The sequence below is a fragment of the Saimiri boliviensis genome, chromosome 1, assembly GCF_048565385.1.
Source record: "Saimiri boliviensis isolate mSaiBol1 chromosome 1, mSaiBol1.pri, whole genome shotgun sequence".
NCBI lineage: Eukaryota > Metazoa > Chordata > Mammalia > Primates > Cebidae > Saimiri > Saimiri boliviensis.
Genome location: NC_133449.1, coordinates 140,790,422 through 140,814,023, shown reverse-complemented (window position 1 = coordinate 140,814,023; position 23,602 = coordinate 140,790,422). Strand labels below are relative to the sequence as shown.

The following is a 23,602-nucleotide window of genomic DNA, read 5'->3' as shown; positions in this document are numbered from 1 at the left end:
CGAGAGGAGGCGGGCGGGTCCCGCGGGAGGGGCCGGGCAGGGCTACGCTGCGCGCGGTTGCCATGGTGATGCGCGCCGCGGACGCCAGGGCCCTCTGTGAGTCGCCCAGCGCTGCGGAGCCGCTGAGGTGCGGGGATCCGGGCCTGCGCCCGCGGGGACGGTGAGCTCGCTTATGGGCCTTTCCAAAAGCAAAGAGAAACCCCGGAAAGGTAAAGGGGGCGCCGGCGCTGGGCTCTCCGCCTCTCCGCCCCTCGGCGCGGCCCAGGGCGGGGCTGGGCGGGGCGGCGCGAGCGCGGACGCTTCCTGACCCGAGTCCGCCGACGACGGCGCATTTAGTATTTTCCCCCCCGAGGCGGTGACGGGAACGGAGTGACTCGAGACTTTGAAGCTTGTTCTGGACCCAGGCGGGCGCCGGAAGACGACGGGCCCCGCCGTCCTGGATTCCGTAAGTCCCGGCTCTGACGGGTGGTCCGTGCGTTTCAGGTGAGGAGCAGAAGATGGCGCCGCCCAGCTGTCCCGCTCCCCAGGCGGCGGAGCGGGGGATGGAGACGCCGGCCCCGGAACCCAGGCAGGCAGAGCGGGGGTCGGAGCGGCCTGCGGACGGCCTGCACCCGGGGCCCGGGACCGCCCGGCACCCGCCGCGCGCGGCTGTGCCGGCAGGTAGGACGCGCCGGGAGGGAGCGGAGCGCGGTCGGCAGCTCCCGAGACCCTGCCAGGTGGACGCGGGCAGCAGGCTCGGGCTCCGAAGCTGCAGCTGGTGTGATTTAGGGGCTGTATGTGGGGGGATACCCAGCGTCCGTGGTTTGTGAATACGGGGTGCTGGAGGGCTGCAGCAGTGTCCGCGCACTGGAGCAGAGCGTGGGAAGCCGTCCCAGCCCGGAGCGGGGCGCTCGGAGCGCGCTGGCGCGAGCACGCTCTACAGGGTGACCGAGCACGTGGACCCCGCGCGACAGCCGGCTGCGACCAGGCCTCTGGTGTGCGGGTGAAGGTGACGAAACTAGAATACAGAGCTTCCCGTTAGTTTTGCCACATGGGTTGTGGAGCTCGAACTGTGAAATATTTTGAAGAACAGAGGGTTGCCGGGTGTGGTGGCTCAGGCCTGTAATCCCAGCACTTTGGGAGGCTGAGGCGGGCAGATCACCTGAGGTCAGGAATTCAAAACCAGCCTGACCAAGATGGTGAAATCTCTCTACTAAAAATACAAAAAAGTTAGCCAGGCATGGTGGCAGGCGCCTGTAATCTCAGCTGGGAGGCTGAGGAAGGAGAATCACTTGAACTGTGGAGGCGGAGCTTGCAGTGAGCTGAGATCACACCGTTGCACTCCAGCCTGGGCGACAGAGCGAGATACCATCTCAAAAAAAAAAAAAAAAAAAAAAATCAGGTGCTGCCAGGCGCGGTGGTTCACACCTGTTGTCCCAGCTACTTGTCCCGCCCTGCCAGGCGGGAGGATATTTTGAGCCCAGGAGTTCAAGACCACCTTGGGCATCATGGTGAGACCTTGTCTCTGCAAAAAATGAATATATAAAAATAAAGCAAGGGTAGCATGATGGGCCCTTTGCCTACCAGTAGAGGGCAAGTTCCCAGGAGGGTGGTACCTTCAGAGGCCCCTTGCTGTGGTCTGCTGGGAACCAGCGAGGCCGTGCAGCAGGAATTCCAGAACCCGCAGAGCCTGTCTGAGGAGATTCAGGGCCTATGCCAGAAAGAGTTGTTTCCATTTCATGACAAGAGCGAAGCCCTCATGGGTCAGACAATAAAGAATGGCAGGGATGACTGGCCTGCTAGGCAGAGGATCTGAGCCTGGGCTAGTTCAGACTGGCACACTTGTGGGATCAATCGCTGGAGGGAAGAGGCTCCAGGCCTTGGACTTGGAAGAAAGGCATGTATTTGAATCCCCAGCTTCGGAACCCCTCACTGGAGGGTGGAAGTCTGCAGAAATCACATCACCCTAGGACGGCAGTTTGGAAAATGCTACCGGTCTCTCAGGGTGCTTTTAGTTGAAAGTTACAGAACAGCTAGCTAAACTGAGCTTTAACAGGGATTTAATGTGTCACAAATGAAGGGTCAGAGGCAGGGTTTCTGGGGTGCCTTGCTCATTAGCACAGTGGTGACATCAAGGGCTATGCAGGTTTCCTCTCTGCCACCCTCAGTGTCAGGGACGTCCTCCTCCACAGCCCCTGATGACTGTACATCTCCCACATGCAGGCAGGCCTGCGTCTACTCCAAGAGGCGTTGGTCTTTGCCTTATATTAGCAAGGAAACCTTTCCAGGAATGCTTTGCCTGCCTGGCCTCTCTAGGATGCACTCAACTTTGCAGGTTCACCAGGGGTTGGAGGGAGCTGTGAAGCTCAGAAACGGGCAGGACCTCTGCCAGCACCGAGTGTAGGGAAGGGCCCCAGCAGTGTCTGTCACTCCAAGGGGTGGGGAGAGGAAGGTGGACCTGAAGGGAAAACTGCAGAGCAAGAACGAGGACAGAGTTTCAGGAGGGAGGATGAAGTGTGCCCATTCTCCACATAGTGACAGGCTGAGTGAGTGAAGTGTGCGTGTTCTCCACGCAGTGACGGGCTGTGTGAGTGAAGTGTGTGTGTTCTCCCTGCAGTGACGGGCTGAGTGAGTGAAGTGTGTGTGTTCTCCACTCAGTGACGGGCTGAGTGAGTGAAGTGTGTGTGTTCTCCCTGCAGTGAAGGGCTGAGTGAGTGAAGTGTGTGTGTTCTCTGTGCAGTGACAGGTGAGTGAGTGAAGTGTGCGTGTTCTCCGTGCAGTGACGGTCTGAGTGAGTGAAGTGTGCGTGTTCTCCGTGCAGTGACGGGCTGAGTCAGTGAAGTGTTTGTTCTCCACACAGTCACGGGTTGTGTGAATGAAGTGTGCATGTTCTCCACGCAGTGACGGGCTGAGTGAGTGAAGTGTGTGTGTTCTCCACGCGGTGATGGTCTGAGTGAGTGAAATGTGCGTGTTTTCCGTGCAGTGACGTTCTGAGTGAGTGAAGTGTGTGTGTTCTCCACGCAGTGACGGTCTGAGTGAGTGAAGTGTGTGTGTTCTCCACACAGTGATGGGCTGAGTGAGTGAAGTGTGTGTGTTCTCCACGCAGTGACGATCTGAGTGAGTGAAGTGTGAGTGTTCTCCACGCAGTGACAGGCCCAGTGAGTGAAGTGTGCGTGTTCTCCGTGCAGTGACGGGCCGAGTGAGTGAAGTGTGCGTGTTCTCCGTGCAGTGACGGGCCGAGTGAGTGAAGTGTGTGTGTTCTCCACGCGGTGACGGTCTGAGTGAGTGAAATGTGCGTGTTTTCCGTGCGGTGACGTTCTGAGTGAGTGAAGTGTGTGTGTTCTCCATGCAGTGATGGTCTGAGTGAGTGAAGTGTGTGTGTTCTCCACGCAGTGATGGGCTGAGTGAGTGAAGTGTGTGTGTTCTCCACACAGTGATGGGCTGAGTGAGTGAAGTGTGTGTGTTCTCCACGCAGTGACGATCTGAGTGAGTGAAGTGTGAGTGTTCTCCACGCAGTGACGGGCCCAGTGAGTGAAGTGTGCGTGTTCTCCGTGCAGTGACGGGCCGAGTGAGTGAAGTGTGTGTGTTCTTCGTGCATTGACGGGCTGAGTGAGTGAAGTGTGTGTGCTCTCCGTGCAGTGACAGGCTGAGTGAGTGAAGTGTGAGTGTTCTCCACGCAGTGACGGGCTCAGTGAGTGAAGTGTGCGTGTTCTCCGTGCAGTGACGGGCTCAGTGAGTGAAGTGTGTGTGTTCTCCGTGCAGTGACAGGCTGAGTGAGTGAAGTATGTGTGTTCTCCATGCGGTGACAGGCTGAGTGAGTGAAGTGTACGTGTTCTCCGTGCAGTGATGGGCTCAGTGAGTGAAGTGTGCATGTTCTCCATGCAGTGACAGGCTCAGTGAGTGAAGTGTGCGTGTTCTCCGTGCAGTGACGGGCTCAGTGAGTGAAGTGCGTGTTCTCCGTGCAGTGACGGGCTGAGTGAGTGAAGTATGCATGTTCTTCGTGCAGTGATGGGCTGAGTCAGTGAAGTGTGTGTGTTCTCCACACAGTGACGGGCTGAGTCAGTGAAGTGTACGTGTTCTCCTTGCAGTGACGGGCTGTGTGAGTGAAGTGTGTGTGTTCTCCACACAGTGACGGGCTGAGTGAGTGAAGTGTGTGTGTTCACACAGTGACGGGCTGAGTGACGTGTACATGTTCAATGGCAGGCTGACTGACAGAGCAGACTACTCACTTTGTTGCCACACTGTAAAGGAGCCACCAATATGGGACACTGAGAATAGCCAGAGAAGGATGAGCCATATTGCAATTACCTTTAAATAAAATGGCCAGAAAAGGCACACTTAGTAGAGATGGGAGCTGGCCACGACCGAGCACAGGGCACTTGGGGATGATAGAAATGCTTTCAAACTGCCGGGCGCGGTGGCTCAAGCCTGTAATCCCAGCACTTTGGGAGGCTGAGGCGGGTGGATCACGAGGTCAAGAGATGGAGACCATCCTGGTCAACATGGTGAAACCCCGTCTCTACTAAAAATACAAAAAATTAGCTCGGCATGGTGGTGCATGCCTGTAATCCCAGCTACTCAGGAGGCTGAGACAGGAGAATTGCCTGAGCCCGGGAGGCGGAGGTTTCGGTGAGCCGAGATTGTGCCATTGCACTCCAGCCTGGGTAACAAGAGCGAAACTCTGTCTCAAAAAAAAAAAAAAAAAAAAAAAAAAGAAATGCTTTCAAACCTGAACCTGAACCTGGGAAGCCCTGTAGTTAGCTGTCCTGGTCCCTCAGCACTTCCAAATCAGGAGCCATACTTGTGAGTGAACAAGCCATCAGCGATTCCATGCTCTGGCTGGAATCTTGAGTCTTTACAGCTTGGGCCATGCACCTCGGGCAGCCAGCATCAGCATCCACTCCCAAGAGCCACCCTGGACATCTCAGTGAGTGTTCAGATGCCTGCAACTGCCTGGGCAACCACAGGTGAACCTGTCCCACCAAACCTGTCCTGAATGCCTAAAATCATGAGAAGAGAAAATCGTTGCTAAGGCTTAGGGTGAGTTGCTGTGAAGCAGTAGTAACCAGAACAGAGGGGCTAAGTGACGAAGATGAAGTTTGTTTTTTGTTTTTTTTTGTTTGTTTGTTTGTTTTTGAGACGGAGTTTCGCTTTTGTTACCCAGGCTGGAGTGCAATGGCGCGATCTCGGCTCACCGCAACCTCCGCCTCCTGGGTTCAGGCAATTCTCTTGCCTCAGCCTCCTGAGTAGCTGGGATTACAGGCACGCGCCACCATGCCCAGCTAATTTTTTTTGTATTTTTAGTAGAGACGGGGTTTCACCATGTTGACCAGGATGGTCTCGATCTCTTGACCTCGTGATCCACCCGCCTCAGCCTCCCAAAGTGCTGGGATTACAGACTTGAGCCACCGCGCCCGGCCGAAGATGAAGTTTGGCTGTAAGTTAATCTTTGTGGCAGCTGTTGGGATACTGATGTGGCCTGGCTGTGTCCTCACCCAAATCTCATCTTAAATTCCCACATGTTGTGGGAGGAACGAGGTTGGAGGTGACTGAATTATGGGGGCAGGTCTTTCCTAAGCTATTCTCATGATGGTGAATGAGTCTCATGAGATGTGATGGTTTTAAAAGTGGGAGTTGGGCCAGGCACGGTGGCTCAAGCCTGTAATCCCAGCACTTTGGGAGGCCGAGGTGGGTGGATCACGAGGTCAAGAGATCAAGACCATCCTGGTCAACATGGTGAAACCCCGTCTCTACTAAAAATACAAAAAGTTAGCTGGGCATGGTGGTGCGTGCCTGTAATCCCAGCTACTCGGGAGGCTGAGACAGGAGAATTGCCTGAACCCAGGAGGCGGAGGTTGCGGTGAGCCGAGATCGCGCCATTGCACTCCAGCCTGGGTAAGAGCGAAACTCTCTCAAAAAAAAAAAAAAAAAAAAAAAAAGTGGGAGTTTCCTTGCACAAGCTTGCTCCGCCTGCCGCCGTCCGTTTAAGACGTGACTTGCTCCTCCTTGCCTTCCACTGTGATTGTGACACCTTACCAGCCATGTGGAACTGTAAGTCCATTAAACCTTTTTCCTGTATAAATTACTCAGTCTCTGGTGTCTTTATTAACAGCATGAAAACGGACTGATAGAGATACATTATACCGTTATTGCTGCTACTTCTGTATATGCTTAAATTTTTGCATTACAAAAATTCGCAAACATTATAGAGATTTAACATGTCACAGATTTATAGTCAGCTTATTCCAGAATGTTGGAAATTCTACCACAAATAAAACACTTGATCAAAAAGAGGAGGATGTGCCGGGCGCGGTGGCTCAAGCCTGTAATCCCAGCACTTTGGGAGGCCGAGGCGGGTGGATCACGAGGTCAAGAGATCGAGACCATCCTGGTCAACATGGTGAAACCCCGTCTCTACTAAAAATACAAAACATTAGCTGGGCATGGTGGCGCGTGTCTGTAATCCCAGCTACTCGGGAGGCTGAGGCAGGAGAATTGCCTGAACCCGGGAGGCGGAGGTTGCGGTGAGCTGAGATTGCGCCATTGCACTCCAGCCTGGGTAACAAGAGCGAAACTCCGTCTCAAAAAAAAAAAAAAAAAAAAAAGCTGGGCATGGTGGCTCACACCTGTAATCCAAGCACTTTGGAGGCCAAGGCAGGCAGATCACCTGAGGTTGGGAGTTCAAGACGAGCCTGACCAACATGGTGAAACCCTGTCTTTATTTATAAAAATGAAAGGAAAAAAATGAGGAAGATAGAAAAAGATAAAACACTAACCAAAGCTGAGTGCTGCAGAAATGCAGGTGCTCGTTATACTATTCTGTTTTCTTATGTGTTTGAACACTTTAATAATTTATTTATTTTTGAGATGGACTTTTGCTCTTGTTGCCCAGGCTGTAGTGCAATGACGCAATCTCTTTTCTTGGCTCACTGCAATCTCCGCCTCCCGAGTTCAAGCGATTCTCCTGCCTCAGCCTCCTGAGTAGCTGGGATTATAGGCACCCACCACCACACCTGGCTAAATTTTTTTTTTTTTTCTGTTTTTAGTAGAGGTGGGGTTTCACCATGTTGGCCAGGCTGGCCTGGAACTCCTGGCCTCAGGTGATCTGCTAACCTCAGATTCCCGAGTGCTGGGATTACAGGCGTGAGCCACTGCACCCAGCGTGTTTGAACACTTTCATAACACTTTTATGAAGGTACAGTATGCTGAATTGCAAGAAAATTTTGAAAAAGTAGAGAAATAGAACACCTCTGTCAGATACTGAAAAATATGCTGAGTGAGAAAGCCATTCGCAGAAAGTCACATGCTGTATGATTCCATTTCTACAGCAAGATTATAGACATGGAGGACAGATTGTTGGTCACCAGGGGTTTAGGGTTGGGGTGGGGAGTGGGTGTGTCTGTGAAGTGGCAGCAAGAGGGAGGTTGGAATGTTGGTTGTGCTGGTGGCAATCGATTAAATGGTGTAGGTCTGCCATTTCCTCATGTCAATAATAGTACTATAGTTACATAAATGTTAGCTCTGTAGGCCAAGCGCAGTGGCTCATGCCCGTAACCCCAGGACTTTGGGAGGCCGAGGTGGGCAGATCCCCTGAGGTCGAGACTCTAAAACAGCCTGACCAACATGGTGAAACCCCGTCTCTACTAAAGGTACAAAAATTAGCTGGGCGCTGGTAGTCTGAGCTACTTGGGAGTCTGAGGCAGGAGAATCGCTTGAATCTGGAAGGTGGAGGTTGCAGTGAGCCGAGATTGCAACACTGCACTCCAACCTGGGAAACAGAGCAATCCCTCATCACAAATTCATAAAAATTTAAATGTTACCTTTGGGGAAAACTGGGTGAAGGGTACATGGGACCTCTCTATACTAATGTTTAAATTTTCCGTGAATTTATAATTATTTAAAATTAAAAATGTATCCATTTATAATAAAATATAGTTCCTGTGTGTAAAAAAAAAAAGATAATAGAAAATATGGACAAGAATAGGTCCCTACTGAGTATATATCTCTATGTGTATATAATTAATGTATGATAAAACTAGTACCAAAAATAAATGGGAAAAGCAAGGATTCTGTAGTAGACGATGCTAGGAGAATTGGCTTCAAGGGAAACAAATTGGATTGTAATCTCTTGCCACATACTGACATCAGTTCCGGATTGAGACGAGTGAATAGGAGACCAGATGCAGTGGCTCACTCCTGTCATCTCTAACACTGGGAGGCCCAGGCAGGCAGATCACTTGAGCCCAGAAGTTCAAGACTTGGGCAGCATGGTGAAACACAATTTTTACAAAAAATTCAAAAATTAGCCAGGTGTGGTGGAGCGTGCCGTAGTCCCATCTTCTCAGGGCCGAGACAGCAGGATCCCTTGCCCAGGAGGTCGAGGCTGCAATGTGCCAAGATTGCACCACTGCCCTCCAGCCAAGGTGGCAGAGTAAACACGCTGTTTCAAAAAAAGAAAAAATGTTGGCTGGGCGCGGTGGCTCAAGCCTGTAATCCCAGCACTTTGGGAGGCCGAGGCGGGTGGATCACGAGGTCAAGAGATCGAGACCATCCTGGTCAACATGGTGAAACCCCGTCTCTACTAAAAATACAAAAATTAGCTGGGCATGGTGGCGCGTGCCTGTAATCCCAGCTACTCAGGAGGCTGAGGCAGGAGAATTGCCTGAACCCAGGAGGCGGAGGTTGCGGTGAGCCGAGATCGCGCCATTGCACTCCAGCCTGGGTAACAAGAGCGAAACTCCGTCTAAAAAAAAAAAGAAAAAATGTAAATATTAATCTGATTTCTCAATGAGGAACACCCTTCTAGGCTTCCAAGCAGGAAATACAGTGCAGTGTAAAGCAAATGATAAGCTCAAAAATAAACTTAGAGCCGGGCGCGGTGGCTCACGCCTGTAATCCCAGCAGTTTGGGAGGCCGAGGCGGGTGGATCACGAGGTCAAGAGACCGAGACCATCCTGGTCAACATTGTGAAACCCTGTCTCTACGAAAAATACAAAAAATTAGCTGGGCATGGTGGCGTGTGCCTGTAATCCCAGCTACTCAGGAGGCTGAGACAGGAGAATTGCCTGAACCCAGGAGGCGGAGGTTGTGGTGAGCCGAGATCGCGCCATTGCACTCCAGCCTGGGTAACAAGAGTGAAACTCCGTCTCAAAAAAAATTAAAAAGGCCGGGCGCAGTGGCTCAAGCCTGTAATCCCAGCACTTTGGGAGGCCGAGGCAGGTGGATCACGAGGTCAAGAGATCGAGACCATCCTGGTCAACATGGTGAAACCCCGTCTCTACTAAAAATACAAAAAATTAGCTGGGCATGGTGGCACGTGCCTGTAATTCCAGCTACTCAGGAGGCTGAGGCAGGAGAATTGTCTGAACCCAGGAGGCGGAGGTTGCGGTGAGCTGAGATCGCGCCATTGCACTCCAGCCTGGGTAACGAGAGCGAAACTCCATCTCAAAAAAAAATAAAAATAAAAATAAAAATAAAAATAAATAATAAATAAATTTAGATCTAAGAGAAGCCAAAGAATATCCTGTTGGCTGTGGATGAGGGCTGTGACACAGTGTGGAGGCCCACGTCTTCCTGGCAGGTGGTTGGGTGTCAAGGTGACAGGACTCTAGGACAGCCTGCATCATCCCTGCCCCGGTGAACAGCGCTGTGTCAACCTCCTCCCAGTGTGGATGCAATGAGGAAGAGGGAGGTGTGTCACTCCTGAAGTTACTTACTCATCCGTTGAGTTTGACATGATCATAATGAGCGATGATCCTGGGTGAGCCTTACCCGAGGAGGGAAGCTGGATGGGAAAAGTGTCAGAGGCTTTAGGCCACTGCAAACTTCAAGCAAGCACCTTCCAAGGCCAGCAAGAAAATGGGGCTTCATTTCTTGAACCACGAATACATTCTACCTAAAGAGGACCCTCCGGTTCCTCATGAGAATGTAGCCCAGCTGGCACCGGAATTCATGAGCCCCAACCATGCCACACCAGGACTCCTGACTGTAAGCAATGAGATGGCCAATGGATGTACTGATTTCAGCTGCTGAGTTTGTGGTCGTTTATCTTGCAGCAACAGAAGTACACGTAATACGATCAAGAACTCAGAGTAGAGTCACATTTCTTTTTTTTCTTTCTATTTTGTTTTTGAGACGGTCTCACCCAGGCTGGAGTGCAGTGGCATAATCTCAACTCACTGAAGCCTTGACCTTCTGGGCTCGAAGGATTCTCACATCGCAACTCCCTGAGTAGCTGGAACCACAGTGAACATCACTATACCCAACTCTACAACATTTTTGTATTTTTTGTAGAGTTGGGGTTTCAGCATGTTGCACAGGCTGGTCTCGAACTCCTAAGCCCAAGCAGTCTGCCACTTCAGCCTCCCAAAGTGCTCGGATGTTGGGTGTGAGCCACTGCGCCTGGCCCAAGATTCACATTTCTTTCTTTCTTTTTTTTTTTTTTTTTTGAGATGGAGTCTTGCTCTGTCAGAAGGCCGAAGTGCAGTTGCTTGATCTCAGCCCACTGCACCCTCCTCCTCCTGTGTTCAAGCGATTCTCCTGCCTCAGCTTCCCAAGTCGCTGGGACTGCAGGCACGTGCCACCATGCCCTGCTGATTTTCGTATTTTTAGTAGATAGAGATGGCACTTCACCATGTTGGCCAGGATGGTCTCGATTTCTTGACCTTGTGATCCACCCGCCTCAGCCTCTCGAAGTGCTGGGATTACAGGCGTGAGCCACCACACCCAGCCCAAGGTTCACATTTCTTAATGAAGAAACTTTAGCCTCTGAGGAAGATAAAAGAGTCTTGTTTTAGACTAGAAAATTTCGGTAGAGTAAATATGTTAACCTTTGCCGAGTCAATCAACACCAAGTCAAAACACAACAGGTCTTTTGGGAATAACAGCAGATTATTCAAAGGTTCAACTAAAGAATACAAATGAGTCCTAATGTCTGGGGAAGAAAAAGAAAAAAAAGAGAAATGAGGCCAGGTGCAGTGATTCACACCCGTAACCCCAACACTTTGGGCTCCCAAGGTGGGCAGACAACTTGAGGTCAGGAGTTCGAGACCAGCCTGGCCAACATAGTGAAACCTGTCTCTACTAAACAAAAATTAGCTGAGCGTGGTATTGGACGACTGTAGTCTCAGCTGCTCGGGAAGCTGGGGCAGGAGAATCACTTAAACCTGGGACGCAGAGGTTGCAGTGAGCTGAGATCGTACCACTTTACTCCATCCTGGGGGCCAAGAGTGATACTCCATCTCAAAATAAGGAATAAAAATGAAAGAGCAACATTAAACATCTGGAAAAGCAGACGCATGAGGGGGATGGGCCCTCTGATACTCAAGTGGGTTAGAGTAAAACAGGTCCCGGAACAGATGGAGGGAGGAGCAGAGCTTAGGGCTCACATCACGTGGGAGTTGGCAGTGATGCACTGTAGGGTCCAGTCCTTCAGGGTTCTGTGAGCCACTGCCAGGTGGTGTGGAGACGAGAAATAGTAGAAATAAAAGACACAAGATAGACAGATACAGAAAGGAGAGTTTGGGCCCAGGGGTCCACTGCTACCCAGGTCTCAGAGACCAGCAGTGGCCCTGAATGCTGAGACACTCTCACTTTTATTGAGTTGCAAATTTGGGGACAGGGTAGGTAGGTCGTGGTCTTGGAGGTTGGAGACGGGGGGCGGGGTGGATAGGGCGTGGCAGTGAGAGGGTCAAGTACATCACGCATCATTCAGGTGGGGGCTCAGGAATTTCTGGCACCCGAAGTGAGGTAAGGAGCATAATGCATAAAGAACTGAAATATTAATATTTATGTTAGTATTACTGATTATCTTTTCTAAGAAAAAAGGAACCAGGTGCAGAAGCAGAACATGAGAGTAGACCTGGAATGTGACCACTGAAGCACAGCATCACAGAGACAGTTAAGTCCCCGGATATTTGTGGGTGTTCCTGACAGCCATCAGGCCTTACCACAAGAGCTTGGAGAAGTGGAGTTTTCTCCACACTTCCCCAAGGAAGGCGATGTCTCCCCCATTTTGGATGTCTCCTTCCCTGGCTGGCTAAACAGCGGGTGCTTTCCCAGCCGAGGCGCCCTCCAGCAGCCCTTATGCAGGCGTGACAGAGGGCTTGGAGCATCTTGCCTTAGTGTCATTCATTTCACAGTGTCTCCCCAGGTTCACACTTCCGACCTGAGAGGCATTAGTAAAAGAATTAAGATCTGTGAATAGGCCGGGCGCCGCCGTGGCTCACGCCTGTAATCCCAGCACTTTGGGAGGCTGAGGTGGGTGGATCATGAGGTCGAGATAGACACCATCTTGGTCAACGTGGTGAAACCCCGTCTCTACTAAAAATACTAAAAATTAGCTGGGCACGGTGGCACGTGCCTGTGATCCCAGCTACTCAGGAGGCTGAGGCAGGAGAATTGCCTGAACTCAGGAGGCGGAGGTTGCCTTGAGCCGAGATCACGTCATTGCACTCTAGCCTGGGTAACGAGCGAAACTCCGGATCAAGAAAAAAAGAAAAAAAAAGATCTATGAATAACTAAGATCACATACGAATAACTAATTACTATGGTTATATTTCTAATTACTTTTTCCTTCATTATTATATGGAAATAGGCTGAGGCCTTTGGCTCCTGCCTGGGCGCTATGGGATTTCCCCCTACAATGCACCACATCAGCTGCATGGGAAACATGGATGGTGCCGGACAGCTGACTTGCTAACGTAGAAAACGAGGCTTAACTCTAGTACCTTGGCCAAGTGCACTGCACGCCTGTGGTACCAGCACTTTGGGAGGCCGAGGCAGACGGATTGCTTGAGGTCAGGCAGACAGATCGCTTGAGTTTGAGACTAGCCTGACCAACATGGTGAAACCCCATCCCTACTGAAAATACAAAAATTAGCTGGGCGTGGTGACAGACACCTGTAATCCTAGCTACTCAGGAGGCTGAGGCAGAGGATTGCTTGAACCCCGGAAGCGGAGGTTGCAGTGAGTTGAGATCCAGCCACTGCGCTCCAGCCTGGGCTACAGAGCGAGACCCTGCCTCAAAACAAAGAAACAAACAAAACAACTTAAATGTAGGATCCCTTGAGCCTGGGAGGTCAAGGTGGCAGTGAGCTTTGATTGCACCACCGTACTCCAGCCTAGACAACAGAGCAAGACTATGTCTCAAAAACAAGTTTGGGCAACACGGTGAGTGAGACCTTGTCTGTACCAAAAAAATTTTTTAATGGAGAGGGAGGATCACTTGAGCCTAGGTGGGTGGGGCTGTGGTGAGTCTTGGTTACGCCACCACCCTGCTGTTGTCACGGGAGTCTTAAGGGTGTCCCCTCACCAGCCAGTTCTGTGGCCACAGTGCCTCTGCTTGGGTTTTGCTGACACCTGCTGGACTTGTACTGCCCGCTCGGCCCAGCAGGCTGCACTCAGCTCACACTGGCTCAGATCCCACACCTGCCAAGGTTGAGCCAGGCGTAGAGCAGCGAGTGGTGTGTCGGTGAGTAAGTGTGGGGTCCAGCTACCATGCACAGCTGGGCACAGGCCTGGGATGGGCAGCTGCAGGTGCCAGCATAGGTGCTGGCTCTGTGTGAGGCTATGGCTGGACCAGGTGTTCCACATGTGGCTTCTGCTGCAGGCACCCACATTCGAATGAGGAGAATGCAGTGGCACCCAAGAGATTGGAGATGCCAGGAACCACAGAGCCCCAAAGAGGGTATCACAGCCCTGGCCTCCCCAAATGGCTGTAGCTCTTCTCTCCTTGTCGCCTGCAACATGGCAGGTGGAAGGGAGGAGGGTGTGTTTCAATCCTGTTTGTTACAGCTCTTTCAGTCCTGCCATTTGGCAGGTCCCAAGGTCTTGTCCCCCCTCCAGGAAGAATGAGGTACGTGGGCAACTGGCGGGTGAGACAGGTGGAGAGGAGCTTCACTGAGCGACAGAACAGTTCTCAGGAGACCCAGTGTGGGTAACTCCTTTCCGCAGGCAGATTATCCAACGAGTGTCCAACTTTCAGCAGACGGGGGACCCAGACTGGGTAGCTTGTTTCTGCCGGCAGATTATCCCAGTGAGTTGAGGAGACCTAACTGGGTAGCTCCTTCCCCCACAGCTGGTCCTCTTGACGTCTCTCTGTGAGTCTGGCTGAGTCCAGTATTTTTATAGGCTTCAGAAGGGAGGAAGTGCCTGCTTGCTGGTCCATGGGCAGCCATCGACAGGCCAGAAAAAGCACTGTAAGTTCTCCCTCTGAGCCACACACTCCACCCAGAGCTGAGCCCAGTCCCCAGCCTTCAGGCTGTCCCTGGCTTGAAGATGGGGCTTCACCGGGGACCCGCCTCTGTCTACCTAAGAGCCTGTCTGCCTCCCGTCGCCATCAGTTGTGTTGTCCATGGTGCCCAGGCTGTTTGTGCTGAGGGATGCCTGCAGGCTCAGGCTGAGCTGCCCTCAGGCCCCCGCTTAACCTTTCTCCCAGTGCTCGCAGGCATCTGAAGTCCAGAGGGACCCGAGATGGCAGGGGCCTTGCTTATCAGCACTGCCTGGAGCGTATGCACACCCGCCCGGGTTGCAACAGTGCCTGGGTTTAGCCTCAGCTTTGCTCTGAAATTGGAGCGGGCAGTGGGAGTGGGGAGAGGCCAGATGGTGGGAGCAAGCACTTCTGAGCCTGCAGAGATTGGAGGACTTCCCAGGCCCTCAGAGTACAGGGATGCCCAGGGCCACAGCTGCAACTGGGAGGGGCTCCTGCCCCACCAACTCTGGAGGGGTGGAGCTCCCACCTGCTCCTGGCTCCTGCAGGCTCTGTGGGGCATGCAGCCCCAGCCACACCATGTCCACTGCGGCTGGTGACTTCGCAGTAGCTGCTCCAGGTGGCTGCCCCTGCCCTCACTGCCTGGGTGACCGGAGTGAGACCCTGACTCGAACAGCAAGAATAAAAAAAAAACGGAAAATGGGTAAATGTTTTTATAAGTTTGGAATACGGAACCTCTTTCTTAGTTTAAAATCTCTTTGTGGAAAGGTAAATTGATATAATTTTTTTTTTTTTTGAGACAGAGTCTTACTATGTTGCCAGGCTGGAGTGCAGTGGTATGCTCTCCCCCGATCTGACTAGCCTTAGGCAGGTGACTTGGCCTCTCCGTTTCTCCCATCTGCCTAACCTTGGGCAGGTGACTTGGCCTGTCTGTATCTCAGTTTTGTTTGTAAAATATGGGTCATCAGGGACCTATACCTGAAGCTGCTGTGTGTCATTATTCACTGTTCTAGGGCTCAGAACAGGCATGCAATAAAAACCAGCACTGTCAGCCAGGCACAGTGGCTCACACCTGTAATCCCAGCACTTTGGGAGGCCAAGGCGGGCAGATCATGAAGTCAAGAGATTGAGAACATCCTGGCCAACATGGTGAAACCCCTTCTCTACTAAAAAAAAAAAAAAAAAAAATGCAAAAAGTAGCTAAGCGTGGTGGTGCGCACCTGTAGTCCCAGATACTTGGGAGGCTGAAGCAGGAGAATCACTTGAACCCAGGAGGCAGAGGTTGCAGTTAGTGGGGATGGTGCCACTGCATTCCAGCCTGGCAAAAGAGCAAGACTCCATCTCAAAAATAATATTAATAATAGTAAAATAATGAAAATAATAGGCCGGACATGGTGGCTCATGCCTGTAACCCCAGCCCTTTGGGAGGGCATGGTGGGCTGATCACCTGGGGTCAGGAGTTCAAGACCAGCCTGACCAACATGGAGAAACCCTGTCTCTACTAACAATACAAAATTAGCTGGGCATGGTGGTACATCCCTGTGATCCCAGCTACTCGGGAGGCTGAGGCAGGAGAATCGCTTGAACCTGAGAGGCAGAGGGTGCAGTGAGCTGAGATCGCACCATTGCGCTCCAGCCTGGGCAACAAGCGTGAAACTCCATCTCTAATAATAATAAAGCCAGCACTGTCATTGCCAGCTGTCCATCCCACCACGTATCTAGGTTCATGAGCTATCAAGTGTCCCCACAAAGCAAGCTGTAAAACAACCTGACCGGTGTAGTTATGTTTTTGTGAAAAGGTGACTGTGTGAGTCTTCTAACTCCATACTACAAATACGTGTGCAGAGAGAGAGCTCCACCCTGCTCTCCCAGATGACTGAATGGCTGTGCCTAAGCTGGTAGCAGTGGCACTCTGGGAAGGGGCAGGTGGCAGGCCGGGAGAGTAGGTGGTGAGGAGCACTTCTGCTTTTACTTGATAACATTCAGCAAACTCAGCAGTTTCACAGGTCTCCGACATTCCTTGTAATCTTAACAAGTTTAACAAAATGTGAGCAACATCAGACAGAAATGTCCATCTCTAGAGCATTCTAATTGATAAAGTTCTGTACAGAGGGCTTTACCAGGCTTAGAAACCTTTGGAGTGGTGATGGTGTCTCTGAAGCTGAGGCTCTGAGGCAGCTCCTGTCTGGACATGTGCTTTCTCTCTTCCCTGTGCTGGTCGCCCTGGTGCCAGGCTGCACACAGTGTCTTTACGGCGGAGAATGGGAGTGTTTCTCTTGTTTTCTTCCCTGAAAAGGGGTGTCTGGCATCAGCAACCCTCGTGGCTGAGTTGCAAATCTGTTTAAGATCTGGAATGTTCACGGACAGTTTTGATCACTTTTGGACTCCTGTTAACTATTTCTTCTGAACCAGAAATCTAATTCCTTTACTTTGACCAGTGGTAGGAGGTATGTGCATCATGGAAGGAGCTTTACACACATCTACTAAATGCCTGGATGTTTTTTTCCTCTAGAGAAACCTGATGTAAAGCAAAAGTCCACCAAGAGGAAATTCGTCATTCCGCAGATTATCATCACTCGGGCCTCAAATGAGTCGCTAGTCAGCTACAGTTCCAGCGGAACTGAAGAGCAGAGAACCATCCGGGAACCTGAGGACTGGGGCCCCTACCGGCGACACAGGACCCCCAGTACAGCAGATGCTTATGATTTACATATCAAAGAATAAACGGACACCCTTGCATAGCACCCGTTACTCCCCATGATAGGCGTATCAGGAAGGGTGGCACTGTCTGAGCAGAACAGCCACCCACCCTCTGGGAAGCCACGTCCCTCTTCTCCAGTGCTCTCCAGGAGGGTGGCACCAGGCTCACTCCAACCCTGTGAGAAGCCATGGCCCGTTCTCTAGTGCCATTTGGTCCTGCCTTCCCCAGAGTTGCTGGCAGCTCTGTCGAGGCAGGAGTGCCTAGCTCAGAAAGCGAGCTTTGTGGTGATAAATGAATAAATGAGTATGTTCCTGGTGGGAGTAGCTGGCTGTGCAGAGTGATGGACAGCAGATGGCGTCTCACACTCTGCTTCATGGTGGACAGTTAAAACACTTTCCCTTCATTTCAGAAGAGATGTGTTTGGGGGAAGGGGGCAGCGACCACACTTAGATGTCGGAAGTGGCCTTGTCAGTGCTGTCCTGGCTTTCTGGCCCACAGATGAGGGCTCCTGATTGTGGGAGGCCATTGAAGGGTCCTGAGCACGATGGCTGCACCCTCTCCAGCAGCCATCAGGTAAGGCTAGATGCTCCTCCTTTGTTGCCTGAGAGAATGCTCTTCGCTGTCTGGAAGGCTCATGCATCTAGTGACAGTGTGTTAGCTTTGTTAGTTTCTAGTTTGGCCAACAGGCTTTTCATGTGATCTCCCGAGATATGCTTGCTTCACTGGCCAACAGACCCAAGGGACAGCAGCGTGTCCACCAGAGTCCCAGACATGGACTTCTCAGGTGCCAATGGGAGGGAACATGTAGTTCCAATCCAGACAGGCCTATCTGGCACATACATACATACACAGAGCCTCAGGAAATGTGAAGGGCCAATAAAACTTGGTATGCTAATTTCACTGTGCCAAAAGAAAAAAATAATCTGAAACATGAGTCAAACGAGAAGCTGCCTTCTTTTTGTTCCTAAGCAGAGAGCTACAAATAAAATTTCTCCACAGGGAGCTACTCTTTGTTCACCTTAGGTGAAGTGCCAATTTACTGGGCAGCAGATAAAAATGTAAGTGACTCTTTCCTACCTGCTGCTTTTCTCTTGTAACACGTGGATTCGATGATGTAGCCAGATCCTCCATCCTTCCCCTCCAGCCCTCTTTTCCCCTTTCAATACTGAAGCCCTCAACATCATCTTTGGGGGAGGGCACAGACCTGGCTCTCAGGCACACATCATTAACCTTGGTTAAATAAACTTCTAAGTTGAGGGAGACCTGTCTCAGATACTTTTTGGTTTACAGATTGGTGACCACGAAGGGACTCAGAGTGTAGGTGGCCCTAACCTTGGCAGGTTTCCTACTGGTACTTAGGACCAGTTTTGGCTGTGTGTATCGCTCAAGACAATAGGACAGTTTGCTGGGATCTGGGAGCCCCATCACCCTCCAGAGAGTCTGGTCTCCTGAAACTTGGTTGAGGTCTGAGCTTTATTCTGCTGTACAATGCCTTTTCCTTTTCTGGTGTGTTACTTCCAACAAAGAAGATGAGTTTTCCTGCTTTCGTGATGTTGGGGACAGGAAGCTTTCCTGGAGTTCAGCTCACATGCAACAGGGAAGGGGACTTGGAATTTTTCCTGATTCCAGGACGGCAGACAGTCTAAAGCCTGGGCCCCGTTCCTAGGTAAGTAGCGGAATTGGGGTTCTGTCTTGGAAATTCTCCTTAGTGACTAAAACTGAGATGAACAACTGGCTGGTCTAATTTCTTATGTTAGTGTGCTCTGTAATTGTATGAATTGTGTGATTGTTTTGCCTGCTTTTTGTTTAGTTGTTTCTGTGTTTGCTATTTTTTGCTGCTTCAGTGTCTTTCCCATTGGGTTTGACTGTCTCTCTTAGACTTGAAACTTTCCAATTGTAGGAAACAAGGCCTCTGAATTGGCAAAGTTCCCACAGCTGGGAAAAAGGAAAAACAAAAAACATCCAGCAAAGGGGAAAAAAGATTTTGACCACCTGCTGGGCTTTATTTGCATGACAAGGCCACCTTTTTCGAGCCAAGCCACACTCAGAGTAAATGTGATCACAGTAAATGTAGTTCTGTAGGTACATTCTACCATTTTTCCACCAGACAGCCCAGGTTCGATTCCTAAATCCTTTCTGGTTTGAAATTTGTTTAACTTTTGAAATATCAGCAGTTTGTTCCAGCTAAAAGAAAGTAGTAAGATTTAAGTGGATTTTTTTTGTGTGTGTGTGATGCAGTCTCACTCTGTCACCCAGGCTGGAGTGCACTGCTGTGATCTCAGCTCACTGCAACCTCTGCCACCCAGGTTCAAGTGTTTCTGCTGCCTCACCCTCCCGAGTAGCTGGGATTACAGGTGTGGGCCACTGTGCCTGGCTAATTTTTGTATTTTTAGTAGAGATGGTGTTTCACCATCTTGGCCAGGCTGGTCTTAAACTCTGGACCTGATGATCCACCCACCTTGGCCTCCCAAAGTGTTGGGATTACAGGTGTGAGCCACTGCACACATCCAAAAGGATTTTTTTAAAGAGCTGGATGGTCAAAAGTAAGCTTAATTAAAAGCTAATATCTAACATATTAGCTTAATTAAGTCTGTATGCCACATACACATATACAGAGTTATGCAGACAACCTGAAGATGAGCAGGACAGAGAGTTTTCTTGGGGTTGGAGTGGAGAAGGGACCCAAAGTGGGCAGCCCTCTACCTGAAGTTGGGTAGTGCCTGCTGAAGTCCCCACCACACGCAGCCTATAATTTTATGTTTGACTTGGCATTCATTTTTCATGTCCCTCTAACAGACTCTGGAAGAGAAGGCACCAGACTTCTATTTGGGAAGAAACTTCTGTTTTTCTTATGGAACCCCAAGAGTGTAAACAGACTAGTTCCTCTCACATCTTAAAGAGCTTGCTATTGTATTGTGTTACCTTTTTTTTTTTTAACTGAAATACTTGACACAGGATTTCTTGGGTTGCTGCTGCTTCTGCTGGAGACCTCTGTGGCTGGTGGTACCCCTACCCAGGCCTTGCTTGGCTCTGGGCTTGCTGCTGGAGGTACTGCACCCACCTAGCCCAGCAGACCACACTCACCATGGGATCTGGGCTCAGCCGATGGCTGGGCTGCGCCTGCCACAGCCTGCTTCCACCTTCAGCATCGGTGTCTGGACGAGGGGAATGTGGTGGCTCCTGAAAACTTGGAGCTGCCAGGAACTCAGAGCCCCAAGGACATCACAGCTTGATCGTTCCCATGGCCAGTGGGCTGGTGAGTGGGTTGTCTTACAGGGTCACAGTCCTTTTTGTATCTGTGATTTGGCAGGTCCCAAGTTCTTGTCCCATGTCCAAGAAGAATGCAGTTATGCAGATAACCAGAAGGTGAGCAGAACAGAGAGTTTTGTTGAATGGTGGAACAGTTCTCAGGAGAGGGGACCCAAAGTGGGCAGCCATCTACCCAAAGTTGGGTAATCCCCCACTGAAGTCCCCCACCATGCACAGCCTGTAATTTTATGTGTGACATGGCATTCATTTTTCATGTCCCTCTAACAAACCCAGACTGTCTGTCTGCATTTTGAGATGAATGTGCTTTCACACCATTACAGTCATACATTAGGAAAAGTTATAGATTAGTCTTATACCTTTTGGAAGGCCAAAAGGCTTTACTGGAGCAGGCCAAATGTGACCAGTTGTTCCACTAAGTTAGGGAGAAAATAGGCATGAGGCTTTTCTAATTAAGTCTGTTTACCCCATATCGCATTGTCTCTACTCTGTTTAGTCATGTAAACTTCGTGCGGAATAGCCCTCTCAGGGAGGTCAAAGGGGAATTACCCATTAATAATGTTTACCCAGGGCCTGGAAACTAAAGCTTTTATCATTCATAAAACCGCTGTTTTAACCATGTTAATTATACACAAGCGTGTTGACTTAGAGCCGCTGTTATGAATAAATGTGTGGATGGACAGAGGGTCTTGGTTGATTGCTTGCATTTCACCCTCTGAAAGCAGCCAACAGCCACCCCTAGCCCACTTGTATGACTGTAATGGTGTGAAAGCACATTCATTCATCCATGGTAGAGTCAGGGTCTGCAGGCCAGACTTCACAGGTGGTGGTCGATGTCTCAACTGGCATTAAAAAAAAAGAAAAAAGAGAAACACTTGTTTAACCATAAGGTTCTTACTTAGGTAAAAACCTGAAATTCACAGGCTATAAAAGTGGTTAGGCCAGGCACAGTGTCTCACGTCTGTAACTGTAGCATTTTGGGAGGCTGAGATGGGTGGATCACCTGTGGTCAGGAATTTGAGACTAGCCTGGCCAACATGGTGAGAAAAGTATTTACTAAAAATACAAAAATTGCCGGGCGTGGTGGCTCAAGCCTGTAATCCCAGCACTTTGGGAGGCCGAGGTGGGTGGATCACAAGGTCAAGAGATTGAGACCATCCTGGTCAACATGGTGAAACCCCGTCTCTACTAAAAATACAAAAAATTAACTGGGCATGGTGGCGCGTGCCTGTAATCCCAGCTACTCAGGAGGCTGAGGCAGGAGAATTGCCTGAACCCAGGAGGCGGAGGTTGCGGTGAGCCGAGATCGCGCCATTGCACTCTAGCCTGGGTAACAAAAGCGAAAACTCCGTCTCAAAAAAAAAAAAAAAAAAAAAAAATTAGCCAGGCATAGTGGTGGGTGCCTATAATCCCTACTACTCAGGAAGCTGATGCAGGAGAATCACTTGAACCCTGCGGGCAGAAGTTGCAGTGAACTGAGATTGCATCATTGCACTCCAGCCTGGGCAAAAAGAGTGAAACCCCAGCACATACACACAAAGAAAAGGTTAACCAAGAAATAATTTTAAATGAAGAATGCCACAGTTTTTTTTTTTTTTTTTTTTTTTTCTTTTTTTGACATGGAGTCTCACTCTGTTGCCCAGGCTGGAGTGCAAGTGGTGCGATCGTGGCTCACTGCAATCTCCGCCTCCTGGGTTCAAGTGATTGTCCTGCCTCAGCCTACCAGGTAGCTAGGATTACAGGTACTTGCCACCAGGAATGGCAATTAAAAAAAAATATTTTTAGTAGAGACAGGGTTTCACCAAGTTGGCCAGGCTGCTCTTGAACTCCTGACCTCAGGTGATCCGCCCAACTCGGCCTCCCAAAGTGCAGGGATTACAAGTATAAGCCACTGTGCCCAGCCTATCACAGTTTTCTTAAGTAATCTAGGTAAACTATTTTTAAAATTAGGTAAACTTAATGGAATAAATGCTTGTAAGTAAGCTTGTTATAATTTCAAATCAAAAGTTATGTTAAATACTAGATACCCATTAAATGTCTAGCTCATTTCTAATTTTTCTTTTTTTCTTTCTTTTTTTTTTTTTTTGAGATGGAGTTTCGCTCTTGTTACCCAGGCTGGAGTGCAATGGCGCGATCTCGGCTCACCGCAACCTCCGCCTCCTGGACTCAGGCAATTCTCCTGCCTCAGCCTCCTGAGTAGCTGGGATTATAGGCACGCGCCACCATGCCCAGCTAATTTTTTGTATTTTTAGTAGAGACGGGGTTTCACCATGTTGACCAGGTTGGTCTCAATCTCTCGACCTTGTGATCCACCCGCCTCAGCCTCCCAAAGTGCTGGGATTACAGGCTTGAGCCACCACGCCCGGCATCATTTCTAATTTTTCTTAAAAATAATTGTATTTGGCTGGGTGTGGTGGCTCATGCATGTAATACCAGCACTTTGGGAGGCTGAGGTGGGTGGATTACCAGAGGTCAGGAGTTCAAGACAAGACTGGCCAATATGGTGAAACTCCGTCTCTCCTAAAAATACAAAAATTAGTTGGGCATAATGGCACATGCCTGTAGTCCCATTACTCAGGAGGCTGGGGCAGGAGAATCACTTGATCCTGGTAGCAGAGGTTGCAGTGAGCCAAGATTGTGCCACTGCACTCCAGCCTGGGCAACAGAGCAAGACTGTGTCTCAAAAAATATATATTTCAGGAAAATATTTTTCTTTTTTTTTTTTTTTTTTTTTTTTTTTTTGAGACGGAGTTTCGCTCTTGTTACCCAGGCTGGAGTGCAATGGCGCGATCTCGGCTCACCGCAACCTCCGCCTCCTGGGCTCAGGCAATTCTCCTGCCTCAGCTTCCTAAGTAGCTGGGATTACAGGCACGCGCCACCACGCCCAGCTAGTTTTTTGTATTTTTAGTAGAGACGGGGTTTCACCACGTTGACCAGGATGGTCTCGATCTCTCGACCTCGTGATCCACCCGCCTCGGCCTCCCAAAGTGCTGGGACTACAGGCTTGAGCCACCGCACCCGGCCAGGAAAATATTTTTCTAATAAATTTCTTATTAAAAGGAAATAGGCTGGGGCTGGGCACGGTGGCGCAAGCCTGTAATCCTAGCACTTTGGGAGGCTGAGGTGGGTGGATCACGAGGTCAAGAGATCGAGACCATCCTGCTCAACATGGTGAAACCCCATCTGTACTAAAAATACAAAAAAATTAGCTGGGCATGGTGGCATGTACCTGTAATCCCAGCTACTCAGGAGGCTGAGGCAGGAGAATTGCCTGAACCCAGGAGGCGGAGGTTACGGTGAGCCGAGATCGCGCCATTGCACTCCAGCCTGGGTAACAAGAGCGAAGCTCCGTCTCAAAAAAAAAAAAAAAAAGGAAATAGTCCAGGCACAATGGCTCACACCTATAACCCCAGCACTTTGGGAGGCTGACGCTGGTGAATCACTTG

The 23,602-nt window shown here is 50.2% G+C and overlaps 1 protein-coding gene across 1 annotated transcript; it reads left to right on the top strand.

The window, feature by feature from the left end:
- The first annotated feature begins 67 nt into the window (after nt 1-67).
- SPATA33 (spermatogenesis associated 33) lies at nt 68-22,507 on the top strand. Its single transcript, XM_074405395.1, has 2 exons — nt 68-660; nt 16,701-22,507. Exons 1-2 carry the CDS (start codon nt 498-500, stop codon nt 16,910-16,912), a joined length of 375 nt encoding a protein of 124 aa, XP_074261496.1. The 5' UTR covers nt 68-497; the 3' UTR covers nt 16,913-22,507.
- The last annotated feature ends 1,095 nt before the right edge of the window (nt 22,508-23,602 follow it).

What these genes read in the sequence shown, in the direction of transcription:
- SPATA33 (XM_074405395.1), top strand. Translation starts at nt 498, where the DNA reads ATGGCGCCGCCCAGCTGTCCCGCTCCCCAGGCGGCGGAGCGGGGGATG. An exon ending in GCGCGCGGCTGTGCCGGCAG is followed by an intron (nt 661 to 16,700) that starts GTAGGACGCGCC and finishes TTTTTCCTCTAG; the next exon opens with AGAAACCTGATGTAAAGCAA.